At 42.6% G+C, this 15575-nt stretch overlaps 1 protein-coding gene across 1 annotated transcript in view; it reads right to left on the reverse strand.

The window, feature by feature from the left end:
- Positions 1-15575, reverse strand: part of LOC149228719 (farnesyl pyrophosphate synthase-like) — a 119933-nt gene that overhangs the window by 63508 nt on the left and 40850 nt on the right. The window contains exon 5 of the mRNA XM_089378346.1: positions 67-183. Within this exon, the coding sequence (XP_089234472.1) occupies positions 67-183 (117 nt within the window). The remainder of the gene's footprint in view (positions 1-66; positions 184-15575) is intronic.

Below are 15575 nucleotides of genomic sequence, written 5' to 3' on the forward strand. Positions count from 1 at the left end.
ACTTGCTCCAAGCTCCGGTTGTTGCAAATGAGAAATATCTCCTTAATTTCTTAAAGATAGTATTACCTCGTTAAACAAATCAAGGAGATCCACATAATAAGGTTTAGTGCGAAAATGCATTTTCAGAATTCTGCATATGTGGTTACGAAGCAATATTCCATCATTAACAGCAATTAAGCCAACCTGCAAAGAGCATGGATTAGCAACTAACCAGAGGATTTTATCATAGAGGTCAGTCAGAGATAGCACAGAATAACAAAGCTGGTAATTAGGTCAAATTATAAAGACTCTACAGATCTGTGATTTTCTAAAGTAAGAAGATAAGATTTTTCCTATGCTTCCAGTTATGTCAATTCTGTCTCTGTAAAAAAAAACATTGATGGTCAATTAATGATGATTTAACAAATAGAAGATAATAGCTACCATCAGAAAACTGTAACAGGCTCCGACAGAATTAATATTAACGTCTCATTCACATCACCTTATCTTTTGATATGTCATAATTGCTCACCATGAGCTTTCTTTCCTTTCTAAGCCAAGTTGCAAAATTTCCTGTAGTGGCTAGTTCATGGTTGTGAGCAACCCCAACAACAAAAAGTAGTGGCATCAAACAACCAAACAGATAGTATGTTCACTTTGAATCTTCCAGGTGACTTTCAGGTCTACTCAGATTATTCAATATTTTAGCAGTGAATAAGACTGCAAAGGATCTTCTCGCAATATTCAGCAAAAGTTTATATAGTTCTTCTAAAAAAAATAATTGGCACCACGGAGAAAAATACAATAGACAGATGTATGGTCTAACATCTGCTATCTAAACTATACTCTGTCAAAAAAGTATCTCCAAGATGAGCCACATAACCTTGATGGCTTATGCCAAAATTCAATTCTATTTCTTGATAGAGTTGTCAAAGACTCGGCATTGCAATGTAAAGTTGTAAAGAGACAAAATGTCCCTCTATGTGGATGTTATTTTAATACATGTGGAAGACAGGGAATAACATTTTGGTTTGGAGACAAGAAGCCTGGAAACAAACCCTACAAAGAAACCCAACATTTTTCTTGTATCTACTATCTACTAAAATTCCAACAAGGTTATAGCCCTGTCAACAAGATGGAAAACTTCAGAAACATTGGAGACGTTAACATATACTTGACCACATATTCTAGCTCCTCATAATCCTCCCCTTTTTTTATCTCTTCATACTATTAATTGCAAGATTTTAGATGATTAAGATAAGAGAACAAACCTTATCTTACAAGGTTGCCTGATTGAAAGTGGATAACAAAATACCCACCCTTGATGCACTACCCACAAGGAAAGAAAAAGGTAGACTCGGTATCAAGTATACAGGAAAAAAAACCCCACCCAAATAGATAAGTGCACGCCAATTTACACCACCACCCAGATCAGAAAAATGGTGTTATTCACACACTTACCACCAGAGCAACAAGGATCTCTGATGCTGACTACTTGAATCAAGAATTGGATCACCTCAAAACAGTGTTCAGGAATGATGGGCACCATAATGATCAAAACAGTGTTCAGGAATGATGGGTACGTGTTCAGGAATGATGGGTACCATAATGATCAGATCGATGTCCCAAGAACCACTTTGCTGTAAGGACCAAGATAAAATTGAAAGGATAATAAAAAGCTAAGGTACAGGGAAATGAAAATGCGTATGTAAAACAGGAACACACTTGAAAAGTGACCCCCAAAATTTAGGAAAAGGGGAAATGCGGTGTGTGTGTGTGTGTGTGGGGTTCACAGACCCTAGAGATCGGTGACCACTACATCCACCAGGCAGATCCACCCAAAGGGATCACTTCTTGCCAGCTCAACCACAGAACCTAACCCCAAGGGTGTCGAGAGAATTGTGACCTCTCAACAGCTAAGGTACTTTAACAATGGGGACTCGACCAATTGAGCTAACCCTCAGGGCTATATATATATTATACTGAAAGAAAGAATTTAAGTTTTAACATTATAATTTAGAACACAGATACAGATTCATGAATAAATGAGCAAGTGCCAAGGCCCAAGGCCCAAGAACATTCAAATGAGAAACATAGAATAAATTGGACAAATGATATGTCATACATATAACATAATGCAAACAATAAACTCCCAAAACAGCTTATATCATTTAAAAACAAGGCTATATATCTTTTACAAGAATTTTTTTATTTCCACAGGTTTCTAGAAATCTCTGAAAAATATTATAACTAGCATAGATCCATCTTAACTCCAAATCTACCAAGCATCAAGAGGGATCAAATCTCTCAAGATGCAAACCTCTTTGTAATATCTCGGAAATAATTTGACTTAAATTTCAGGAAAAAATCTTCAAAAATTATGCCATAAATTTCCTCAATTGGAAACCATTTGATTTGCAGAATTTATGCCACAAATTAAATAAATTTTACAACATAATAAACCCAAACAACACTGCAACTCAAGACAAGTAAGAAACACATGAAGCAAAACTTAGCTTTATTTATATTAATAAAAAAAACCAATTTTACAGCTAATTGGAGGACAGCTGAGATGGGATCCTCCAAACTGAATATGGCCTCAAGATATATTTGCTGCAACATTGGATCTAGCCTCCCAAAATTGCACTGCAGCCAATAAGCACCCCAGTGAATTCTAGATAAATTCACCAAGGGATGGGATGAGTTTTTGTCTAATCTCACCGAATCACCCAAGGGTTTTCATCCTGGAGCCACTGAAGCTGAGAACCCGGTTCTCCAAACCTCACACAAAGATAAATCGAAGATATCCCAAATGATCTCATCCTCCTTGTAAAGGCTCGATAGATAGATCTACAATCTTCTAGAACTATTTTATTTTGATTATTCTAAAAGCTCCCTCCTGACTTCATCTAAGTGACTCTTAATTTCATTTTATTTTACTTAAGTCATTTTTGGCATTTTTCCTTCAATTACTCATTTTCCCCTTCTTTTATTTAATTAAGTGACTAATTAAAGTCACTTTTAATCCAAAAAAATGGTAAATCACCCACCATACTTTCTCTGGCCACTGAAAGTCACTTCTCATCATCCCATCTTGTAGATCTTCTCGTTCTGGTTCCAACAAGCTATTACATTAAGGTGTTCCATCAAATATTCTTCTCAGAATGCCACCTTAAGCGTAATTAATTAGGTGAGGCTCAAAATAACCCCGATTTATGGGAATTATCAGGATGCAACGAAACCAAAAGCAAGTTGTGCGGAACTGACTCTGATGATGGAATATGCCAAATAAACGCCATCAAACCCCATAAAACTCTTCAAAACCCCTCTGGGAACTCTGATGACGTAATCTTGCTCCTATGACCAGGCCATCACGTACCCTGGAAACCCATCCTGGTTGTACTATAAAAGAGATTGAAAATGGGGACATTACAAGTCCTCTCACCCCAAGATTGCTTGCCCTCAAGCAATCTGTATATTTCCATTGTAGAGGCATTTGTACACTGATAACAGGATCCCAAACAAACCATTGTGCTACACCATGCCTCTGTGCCACCAAAGTATAAACAGATCCGAAACAAACCTCTAACCAAACATGCCAACAATAGATCCACCTAGGTCACAATGCCACCTAGGCCCTGGGACCTGTGTATTATGATACCACCTTGACCCTCCATCATTACCCATGCCTAAGGGCTCCTGTTGTGCTACACCCTTAGCCAAAAATATCCTCCTAAGAGTTGTTTCATCAATAGGATACCAACTCATAATCTCTCACCAATCCATCCTATGGTAAGGGTTGAATGCATGATCGTCTACACAAGGAACCTGCACATTATGCCTGAGCTACTTCATGCTCAACGCATATCGATCCACTAATAAAATCCATCCAAAAAACCTTGCCCATATCTCTTGAATGGAAAAAGGTGGGCAAACAGTGTTGCAAGCCCTGTCTACATACTCCTAGAGAGGGCTACTCTATATCTCCAAAGTATACTCCTCTTGCTACTTCGTTAAGAACCTCAGCCATCCCTCAACGCTAAATGGCTTGGTTGCTGCCTCAGCACACACCATTCTAAGCTCCTCAATTTTATCTTTCTGTTCCAATATGGTGCCTCAGATTATTTGGATCTTCTGCTTCAATGCCATAAGATCTATCCTGAAATGCTCAATCTTCTCTAGGTGGCTACTAACTAAAATTGTTGCAGTCTTGTTGGCTACCTCTGCATCTATTTGCACCTCATTGATAGGTGGTCCCTAAGATGGATGCTCAACCACCTCCACCACATCTTCAACTAGGGCCTTCAACTGGCTCTCCGAGGATGGCTCATCATGCACAACATCCTCATCTAACTCATGCTCCTTCATGTGCTTTCCTGTATGGATCATCATTGGTAGCTCATCACCCTAAATGTCTCCTCCTCGGTGTTCTTCACTCATGGGGAAAATTTGATGCTCATCATACTCATCCATTAACATGGATGCATAGCAGTGCTATTATCAACATCTCCACACGAATGCTCATGCTCCTCAGAGGTATCCTTGTGCAAATCAATGGACTTGTTAAGTTTAGGTATGTTTTATGCTTAGAGCAATTTATTTCAATTTTCACATATTAAAGTAAACTCCTGATAGAACATAGACATAAATCGCAGAAGACAAGCCAAGACAAGAGGACACAAGGTGTGGCGCTAGCCAAGGACAAACCCCAATGTGGGGAAACCCTTGATCAATTCTTCTTATATGTTCTTCAATAGTTCAGCACAGAGAGAGAGAGAGAGAGTACATTTACAACAGAAGTCAACTCTTTGACTAATCTAGATAAGAGCATAGATCATCTCTAAGAAGATGATACATGAGATCAATTGAAGACATGTTGCTTCAACTGATTCTCCAAGGTGACTCCTTCACCTATCATTGTGCTGCATCTCGTCATCATGCTGCACCTCACCATGCTGCACCATGTTGCACCCATCATCATAATGCTGGACCTCATGACCATGTTGTACACATCATACTGTTGCACCATGCTTGCTATGCTACACCATGCTTGCCTTGCTGTCCATGCTTGTTGTTGTCCCATGTGCCTTTGTTGTAACATGCTAGTCACTGTTGTCCTATGTGGCATACAGTTGTCCCACTGTTCATTCCAAGTTTGCTTGTTGTCCCATGCATCTTTGCTATGTAGCCTGCTGTCCCATGCATCTTTGCAGCACTATGTAGCCTTGTTGTCCCATGCATCTTAGCTGCACTAGTCACCTTGTTGTCCCATACATTTTAGCTACACTAGTCACCTTGTTGTCCCATACATTTTAGCAGTGCTATGTAGCCTGTTGTCCCATTTACTTTGTTGCACTAGTTAGCAGCACCATGTAGCCCAGTTGTCCTATTTACTTTGTTGTTGTCCACAACATTGTTGTTCCAATGTTGCCTTTACTGTTGCTTATATGGTGACTGGTTAGGGCATCTAGCGTCCCTTACACACCCAGCGATCCATCCACAAACAGCAGCATATTGTTTCTATTCTCCTCAGCGTGGTTGCTTGCCTATTGTGCTCTTAACCGTCATATCCCCACGCTGTCCCTACAACTCTTTCACGTTGTCTAGGGCAGCCTCCACGTTGTCCCTTTGATCCTTCATGCCAGCATCCTCCTCCTTCTTGAGTTGCCTTAGGATAGCTTCGTTAGGGCTGCCTTTAGGTCTTAGTGAGGGTTGCCTTTAGGTCTGCGTTAGGGCAGCCTTTAGGTCTGTGATTTAGTAGGGACCAGCGTATAGGTTTAGGGCTCCTTGAAAGCGTTAGAGCTTTTCTTCATGACTGCGTCCTCTAGATTAGGGCAACGTATTTCTTCTTGACTGCAGCTAGGGAAGCCTCTTATCCTCCAACGTCTAGGGCTTTCACTCCTAGATTTCTCTTCCACTAAAAACAAGTGGAAAGAAATCAAGATAGAAGTGTGTGTGAGAAATGACTCTCAAGTCATCTCCTTTTATACTAAAACGTTGAGCACATGTGGGGTTTATTTGGTTGCTGGCCGACCTTGACAAATTGGCTTATAACACAAATAAATTCATAACTCCATGAATACTTATCGGAATCGGATGATCTTTAGATCAATCCTACACCTCTCAATGAGAGAAGGATCCAAGAAAAATATCAGCTGCCACAAGTAAGATGACCCACATGGAGTTTGGCCCTAGTTGCCAATTTTAACAGGACTCAACTATAAAAGAAGAATCCTCATCAGAAGGGTCAAAAGGAATCTCCTCCTTATCTACCTTCGCCATCTCCTCTGTAACACTCAAGCATGAGTGGTTAGGCCCCCAAGGTCTCTTGCAGATAAAGCAAAGACCTCTCATCCTTAGCTCATTCTTGCAGAATCTTCACATCTTTGTTGTCTTCACTCGGGTGGTTAGATGCACAAACTCACATCCTCCTTAGCTCCTCCTTGGTCAAATACTCTTTGAATAGTCTCTTATTTTTCTTAACCAACCTTTTTGTTAATTCATGAGCAACAAGATAGTCTACTCCTTCCCCCAAATGGCCAAAAATATGGGCTACAGCAGTTTGTAGTTTGTCCCGTGATCCACCCAAAAGTCCCATCATGATCTCTAAGAACTTGAGCCTCTTTCCAAAGGTGTGGTTCACAATGTCATGCAATCCCTGGAAACTTTCTTCTATCATTTGGAAAACATCCCTCATAATGTCATCATTGTAAGGAAGCATAGATGAAGTTATTCTCAAATCGTATATTGATTTGGGGTAGCATCGGATGTGCTCTAGCCACGAAATTTGGTGGAGAGGTTGGGGCACATGAGATCTCCAATACCCAAAAAGGGTTTGGGCAGATTCTAAACAGATCAAGAGATATTAAAATAATTAATATTTTTAATGGAGTCAAAATATTAATGTGTATTAATATGAATCTGTGTTAGAATGGTCCAAAAGACATGGATCAAGCCAGATCTAATCTTAGCCGTTGATTAGGGACTTAATCTCGGCCGTTGATATGTCAACAGGAAAAGTATAAGAGAAGGCTTGAGGGTCACTTGGAGAGTACACCAGATGATCAGTCATTCTATTCTCTAGAGCGGGGTTTGCTAAGAGAAATAGAATCAGTGATCGGGAGAGCCGCTGAGGGGCATTGAGTACAGAGAAACAGAGAAGGCAGAGATTGTGTCGAGAGAGCAGCGCAGCAGCCAAGGAGGGTGACGCAGAGCCAACAAGGGCTCACGCAGGGCCACACAGAGGCAGCAAGTGTTGCGCAAAGCACCAGAGGGGCCAGCGCAACTGACGCAAGGACTCCCAGAGCTGACGCAGGGCCTCCTGGGGTTGACGCGGGCCAAGAAAGGTTGACGCAGGGTCAGCGTGGGACAAAGAGGGACTAACACAGTCTAGATTGGGCAGACGCTGGGGTTGCAGGAGTAGTTTTGTGCCGAGGAACTGCCGGAAGGATTTTCCGAGGTTTCAGCCAGGAGACTTCTCTCAAACTGTGAGGTATAGCTGCTAAGGAAATTCTCTGTTGGGTAGGCCAGTTTCGGCGCCCAGATTGTACTCTGATATTGCTTAATAAGAAAACCCTCAGATAGTTGCACTAGTTTTTCCGCATTGGGTTTTTCCAGGGACATTGGTCCAAATATAATGGTGTCATGTGGTGTGTTTGTTGTTTCTTTTAGTTGTTGATCTGTAATATGTTGAGCATGCACTGATGTTTATTTTCGATATTTACTTTGTAAATAACTTGTTAAAGAAAAATAACAAGTAGGTAGGAATAAATCAGAAAAAGTGCATGAAGGGTTTCTAAACTAAGTAAACTTAGAAACTTCAACATGGTATCAGAGCGAGATTGCAGATCAAAGGAGGACTAAAAGACATCAGCCGAGCGGAGCAATAGCGGCAGAAAACAGTTGTCCCGAGGTGACAGAAGTTGTTTCTAGCACCGCAGAAGCCAAGAAGTGTGACGCAGAGCCAGCCAAAGCCACGCCGAAGAAGCAGGGAGTTACGCAGAGCCTCAGAGAGGCCAGCACTATTGACGCAGAGGGCCAGAGGGTTGACGCAGGGCATCCTAGGGCTAACGCGGACCAATTTGGGGTGACGCGGAGCTAGCGTGAGGCAGAGAGGGGCTGACGCAATTCACAAAGAGGCTGTTGTTGGAGTCTAGAAGGCTGCAGAAATATTGCAGAGTGGAGCTGGTGAGGTACTGTAGTTAGAACAGTACCTTACAGAGCATGGCCAGAGGAGTTGTTACCGAGGGTTTCTAGCCAAGGAACCTGGATCAGCAATGCAGTTGCACAAGACGATCAGAGTAGGGGGCATCTCGACAAGCGGCAGAAGGATTTCCAGGAGGGAAATCAGGACTTAGAGGGAGTCCAGAAGAGAACTTCCAGACGGGAAGTAGAGACTCAGAGGAGTCGAACAGAGAACTTCCAGGAGGGAAGTAGAGGAGCATCATGGCACATCACAGGGTAAGAAACCAGGATAGACTGGACGAAGCATTGAACTTCGCAGTCTGGAAGGCCAGAATCTTATCAATGCTTGACAAGCATCGTGCGGAACTTCGCCTTGAAGGTTATAACTATCCCAGTCGACCCCAATGATAACGACAAGTACGAAGAGGCGATGGCGAGGGCCAAGTGCATTATCCTTGACGGGGTCAAGGATCATGTGGTACCACATATAGCTGAGAAAGAAACGACAGTTGAGATGTGGGAGGCTCTCAAGAACATGTACCAGCATACTTCTGTGCAGGAAAGAATGCTGCTCAAGAACCAAATGAGGTCATATCAGATGAAGAAGGGTCAATCGATTGACACCTTCCTCGGAGGACTGAATGAGATCTGAGACCAATTGACTGCTATAGGAGCGACACCGAATCAGGTGCTTCTGGTGAGAACAGCCCTGAATGTTGTCTCAGAAGATTGGGAAGTGTTTGTCCAGAGTATCTTGGGCAGAGGGACTCTCCTACCTTGGGACGAGATGTGGGCAGCTCTTCGCCAGGAAGAGATCAGACAACAGTCGAAGATAGGTAGCAGCAGCAAAGGGATCAAAGTTTAGCAGGAGGAGGAGGATGTGGCCCTAGCATCTGAGGGAAAGCAGGAGAAGCGAAAGAAGAAAGATCTCTCCAAGATCAAGTGCTTCCACTATGGAGAGTTGGGTCATTATGCGACCCAATGTCCAAGGAAGAAGAGTAAAGGAGAGTCTTCCGAGACTAAGGCGGTGCCTGCACGGGCAAGGAAGGAAGTTTTGACAGACGATGACTGTGCCATGAGTGCACACGCACCACTTGAGCAGAAGTGGGGAGATATCGAGCTGTAGTCAGGTGGACTACAGGCATTGAGGGGCAAGATCCTCGAGGTACCCAGCCTCTTGGGTTAGACCTTGCTATGGGAGCCCCAACAAGGAGTAGCAAGACTGGCTGAGTGGGTAGAGACGGATGCGAATGGAGAGACAGAGGGAGCTACAGTGCAGGAGTCCCGGCGCAGCGTAGAGCTAGCAGGCTGCAGCAGTGTGAGAGGCACAGGAGTGTTGCACTAGTGCAGGAAGGCACAAAGAGGTGTGCAACGGTGCAATATGCAGGGAGTTGTTGCAGCGGCACAAAGGTCAGAGAAGGAGCACTTGTCAGCGACAGAGGGAGCTTCAGCATCAGTGGGTGTTTCTAGCCCACCAAGGAGGTCAGTTGGGAGATCAGTTACTTACTTCTCAGTAACTGAGTTGCAGTGCAACAGTGGGCAGCATGATGCAGCATGATGAAAGGAGGTGCAGTGCGGATGCAGTGTTGGGAGAAAGGACCAGCAGCAGCATGGATGCATAGGGAGTTGTCGTACAGATGTCGCAGTGGCAGTGGTAGAACCATGGGCAGCAGTGCAGAGGATGTTGGGCAGGAAGGCCTAGCATTAGCACAAGTACAGATGCCGAATGATCAAAGTAATACTCAGTGAGGAGTATTGCTAGAGCATAGTCCTCACTAAGAGGGAGTGTTGATTTGGGGTAGCATCGGATGTGCTACAGCCACGAAATTTGGTGGAGAGGTTGGGGCACATGAGATCTCCAATACCCAGAAAGGGTTTGGGCAGATTCTAAACAGATCAGGAGATATTAAAATAATTAATATCTTTAATGGAGTCCCTAAGTCTAAACTTAAGGAAAATAAAATATTAATGTGTATTAATATGAATTTGTGTTAGACTAGTCCAAAAGACATGGATCAAGCCAGATCTATTCTTAGCCATTGATTAGGGACTTAATCTCGATCGTTGATATGTCAACAGGAAAAGTATAAGAGGAGGCTTGAGGGTCACTTGGAGAGTACACCAGATGATCAGTCATTCTATTCTCTAGAGCGGGGTTTACTAAGAGAAATAGAATCAGTGATCGGAAGAGCAACTGAGGGGCATTGAGTACAAAGAAAGAGAGAAGGCAGAGATTGTGTCGGGAGAGCAGCGCAACAGCCAAGGAGGGTGACGCAAAGCCAGGAAGGGCTCACGCAAGGCCACGCAGAGGCAACCAAGTGCTACGCAGAGCACCAAAGGGGCCAATGCAGCTAACACAGGGCCTCCTGGGGCTGACGCAGGCCAAAACGCAGGGCCAGCGTCGAACAGAAAGGGGCTGACACAGTCCAGAATGGGCAGACGCTGGGGTTGCAGGAGCAATTTTGTGTTGAGGAACTGCCAGAAGGATTTTCCAGGGTTTCAGCCAGGAGATTTCTCTCAAACTGTGAGGTATAGCTGCTAAGGAAATTCTCTGTTGTGTAGGCCAGTTTCGGCACCCAAATTGTACTCTGATGTTGCTTAATAAGAAAACCCTTAGATAGCTGCACCGGTTTTTCCGCATTGGGTTTTTCCGGGACATTGGTCCAAAAATAATGGTGTCATGTGGTGTGTTTGTTCTTGTTTCTTTTAGTTGCTAATCTATAATATGTTGAGCATGCACTGATGTTTATTTTCAGTAATTACTTTGTAAATAACTTGCTAAAGAAAAAATACAAGTAGGTACGAATAAATCAGAAAAAGTGCATAAAGGGTTTCTAAACTAAGTAAACTTATAAACTTCAACACTATTAGTCTGACCCCTTCACAAGTGTGCTCCAAGAATCTTTGTTGGATCAAGGTAAACATTGTTAGTTTGAGCGACCAATTTAGAACCCTGAAATCTGATTGGCTCACCTTAGAAAGGTGTGAATCCAATTTCTCCATATGAGGGAGGGCTTTTTCAGTCACCTTCATATCTTCAAGTCTGATACAAGTGCATTAAGCCAATATCCTACCTCCATTTCTTTCCATAAATCCCATATTTGCTCCAGCTGTAGGACAGCATGTACCCCCTTTGAAAAGGATCTGCTGTTTGGTTCCCTTCTTTGGCTCATGGAAGCATTGTGGCCCAAAAATCAACTACTGCTAAGTTATTAAGGACATTTATGAAGGTCTTGTCCCAACCATCCATAGTGACAAAATTCTACATCAAGCTGACAAAGGGCTAAGACCGATAACTCCTCATGACTATGACAAATACATGCTCAGCTATGACCCCTGTCTTGACAAATTTACAAGGCTTCATATGTAATACAAGGCAATATTTGATTACAGACACTTCGCCCCTAGCCTCTCAAGAATACAATGAGCAGATTAAACTACTCAGTCAACACACCCTCTGGCCTTACAATAATATTTGACTCAATACAACACAGCAATAAGCCTTTGCTTACATGGCCAACTACATAGATTTTTTATTACAGCAACATAATCAAGGCTCAAAGTTCAGACCTTTACAATTGACTAGTGGCTTCCTGCTACAATTAATTCAGTTCTCCCAAAGATGACTGTGTTTTCAGACCTTATCGGTCACTAATTCTGAAGTAATTTCTATTTCTGGAATATCAGTTTGATCCCTTGAATTGATCCAAGCAAATATGCTACAAATACTGGAGTTTTTCCTCTGAAGAATTATGTCAAACACTTGACAAATATTTAATTTGATAGAATCCTTCAAACACTCAATGCATTCTGTCAAAGAGTTTGCAGACGAGCTAAAAGGCAATTCTCAGATTTACAGTGGAATTCCTTGGACTGCTCCAGCTATATAAAACCAGCAATATAGTCTTCAGAAGAACTTACCTTCAGGATGACAATAAATTCTAAAGCTCCATTAAAATATCTTCCCAATGACAACAGATAATGGTACTTCTGCTAGAGTCTCTTGGGAGCTCAACTTCAGAATGCTGAGAACTTAGCTCCCAGCAAAGTTGACAAGTCAATTCAGAAAATGTACTGAGAGAACTCAATCTGGGAAATAAACTCGTCCTTAATGAAGAAAAGAACTCAGCCCTTAATAATGATACTCAACTCCTGAGAAATGTCCAAGTTGCACTCCTTGCAGAAGAAATACGCATAGTCACAAATTCTTTAAGATCAGCCCCTGGAACAATATTGTAAACTTCAGATGTGTTGACAAATAAGATGGAGGTTCTAACTGAAGGTTCTCAGCCTTCAATAAATAATAGTAATCTTCTAAACTCAGCACTCCTTGACTAATCCCCCCGATCCAGGGGTTCACGAGACTACCGGCACGACTCCCCAGGCCCACTATCAACGGCCACCACCTGGCACGTCTCCATCACCAAGTGGCAGTCATGGCTTTTAATCCTCCTCGTTGGCACCTGTAGTCCCTATACCAGACTCCCCTGCTGGTGCGCTCCCAAAATAAATCAACAAAGTTCATCGGCATTCTCTTCTCAAGGCATCATTCTCCCTTAGTTACTCCCTCCAAAATTCCCTCTGGCTTCGGCTCTGCGACCCTACCCTCTTGCCACCTAATGATGAATCGAGACAGGGGAAGAGGTCAATGCCCTAGCAGAGGCAAAGGTCGTGGGCGTCTCCCCACCACCTTTGACGAAGCCACTGTTGCAGCTATGTTTTATTATGGCATCCCAGCGTCAATCAAAAGAGAGGTTTTTTCCATGGAGGAGGTGGAGACTCGCAGAGGTCGTCCAACTCTCTAAGCTCTCCAGAACCTCCTTGCCCAACAGCTCAAGGAGGCTGAAAGCCTCTGGCTGGATAGTTGAGCTCTCACCCACCCGAGCCATTCCTTCTCTTCGCTCAAACAGTTGGCCAAAGACCTTCGTACCAAATTTCCATCGAACATTCATTCCTCCTCTTCACCTGCCCCCTCTCCCTCGTACTCCCCTCCTGTCGGCTCCTCATCTATGTCGATCACCTACGCTCTCGTGGCCCATTCCCCTCCCTCCCATGCTCCCGTCCCCTTGATGGCCGATGCCCTTCCCTCCTCCCCTCCTCACCCTAGTCCCTTCAGCGGCTACATCTTGGAGGTGCTCCAGGTGGATTTTGGCAACATGCAAGCCCAAGGTAGCGCCCAGGTTCAGTGTGGCTCCAGCGTGGCAACCATGTAGTTCTAATGCGGCCAAATCTAGCACTCCGACCTCAAGACGATTCTCAAGTTGGTTCTCTAAGTCTAGTCTGGCTCAATGGCAAGCTCACAACAGTGTTCATTTTGGTTTGGTTGGCGAATATGTGGCGCAGAGCCTCGAGGATCGCTGATGGTTTTTGGCAGGTCACCAGTTTTGGTCCTTAATGCAAATCAATAAAATGCTAGATCTTAGGCTCATGTTTTTTGATAACTGTCTGTTTGAATGTATGACTCTCGAGCTCTGGTTTCTCCTTCTTGGGGCAGAGCCTTTCAATTCTCATCTCTGGTTTCCTCACATAGAGGCAGTGAATGCACTCATGTATGTGAACTATGTAAATTTTTGCTTGTTGATATAATGTAAATACGTTTGCTTACCCAAAAAAAAAGCACTCCTTGACTGATAATTCTGCCCTTCAGAAATAGTAAGAACCCCTGTGAAAAGTAAATCAGTCGACAAGTGGAACTTGTTCAGGAAAAATAAAGGGGCTTGGCCTCTCCAATGAACAACACAGCAACCTATGCTACAGCAGCTCGATCAAACTAATCTGAAGAGTATCTCAGCTGAGAAATCTGAATTTGGTTACCTTACTGATAATGTAATTTCGGCTTCAGGAAGTGGATCACAGCCTCCTGGAAATTTCAATCCTCCAAATGGTGAGCAAAATAATAACCTCCAAGACAGCAAGAAGCTCCATTACTATGAATGTTCGATTCCAAGTATCTCAGAATGCAATGAGAAGCCTAGACTGTAGACAAGAATTTCGACCCTCTAGAATGCAAATATAAATCCTCAAAATGACTTGGCCTTATTAAGGAATTTGATCTGGTCAAGAGAGTAATTTGTCCCTTTCTGAAATTAAATCCAAACCCAGCAATATAATCATGTAACTTCAAGAACTTGGCCCAATTAAAATAAATACTCAGCCCACTACACATTTTTGTATTCATCAAACAATGGATCGACCCACTCTATGCCACGGATAAGGATTGCAAACCTCCAACTACAATGTCAGCCAACCACAACTTAGGCAATGCCTCGTAGTCTTATGTAAAATCAGCCTGTTGTTGTAGCCCCTCGCACAGCCTACCCATACTGTCAACGTGCTCTTTGGCAGATCCATAGTTTGTTTGTCAGATGTGCCATGTGCAATCTTAATCATTTTAGGACTCTGACTTATCCCCATGTTATGATGTATAAGGACATCATCTTTATCAAGCTTCTTTCTTTTTTTCTTCCGCTTCATACTTTTCTTTGTGGTGGGTTGTGCTGTTGATGATGTGGAACATTCTGCTTGATCTTGAAAATTTTCAGATGAAAATTTTGAAGTATCCAAGATATTCGTGACATGCCTCTCTTCATTCTGCATCTGTTCTGTCAAGGGTACCTGATTTCTTTCAGTTTCTCTTTTATCTGGATCGCCTTCAACTAACCACTTTTCAATGGAACAAATGACCTCTTCATAATAGGATGGAGCTTGCTTCAGCGAAGATGGAGGCTTATGATCTGTTGAAAGTCCTCTATTATCTGACTTGGGTTGGAACTTTTGTATATGTGATCTTTCCATTCTGTCCAACTTATTTTGAAAAGCAGTCATTTGATTTGAATACTTATCCTCTATGGTACTGATTTCCTTGGCATGATTTGATTCCATAGCTTTTATTAATTGTACTTGCTTTTCCTCCATGGCCAATAATCTATTTTGAAGAGATATTTGATTAGCTTCCATGCCCTTTATCATTGTGTTATGATTTACTTGAATAACACTCATTTCTTTCTCATGATTTGCTTCCATGGTGATCAAATGATTCTACATGGTGGTTATTTGATTGTAGTGATTAAATTCCATGATCGTCATTTCCTCAACATGTTTTTCTTCTATAGCCAACAACTTGCTCTACATAGAACCCATTTCCCTGGCATGATCTGTTGTTAATCTAGCTTCTACAGAACTCATTTCTTTGGTGTGATCAACTATTAATTTTGCTTGATTAAGTTCCATATTCTTGATGAGTTGAGCTTGGTTAACCTCCATACTCTCAAGTTTCTGCGCTTGATTCAGTTGCATATCCTTAACCATTTGAGTTAACTCCTTGATGAAATTATTTTCAGCTTCTTTAGTCTCCTTTACTTTAGCTTTCACTTTGACCTTTCTCTTATCTCCATATTTATTTTCAAAGGCAT

This window comes from Pinus tabuliformis, chromosome J (assembly GCF_031772625.1).
Source record: "Pinus tabuliformis cultivar Carrire ecotype Pingquan chromosome J, CPIR1, whole genome shotgun sequence".
NCBI lineage: Eukaryota > Viridiplantae > Streptophyta > Pinopsida > Pinales > Pinaceae > Pinus > Pinus tabuliformis.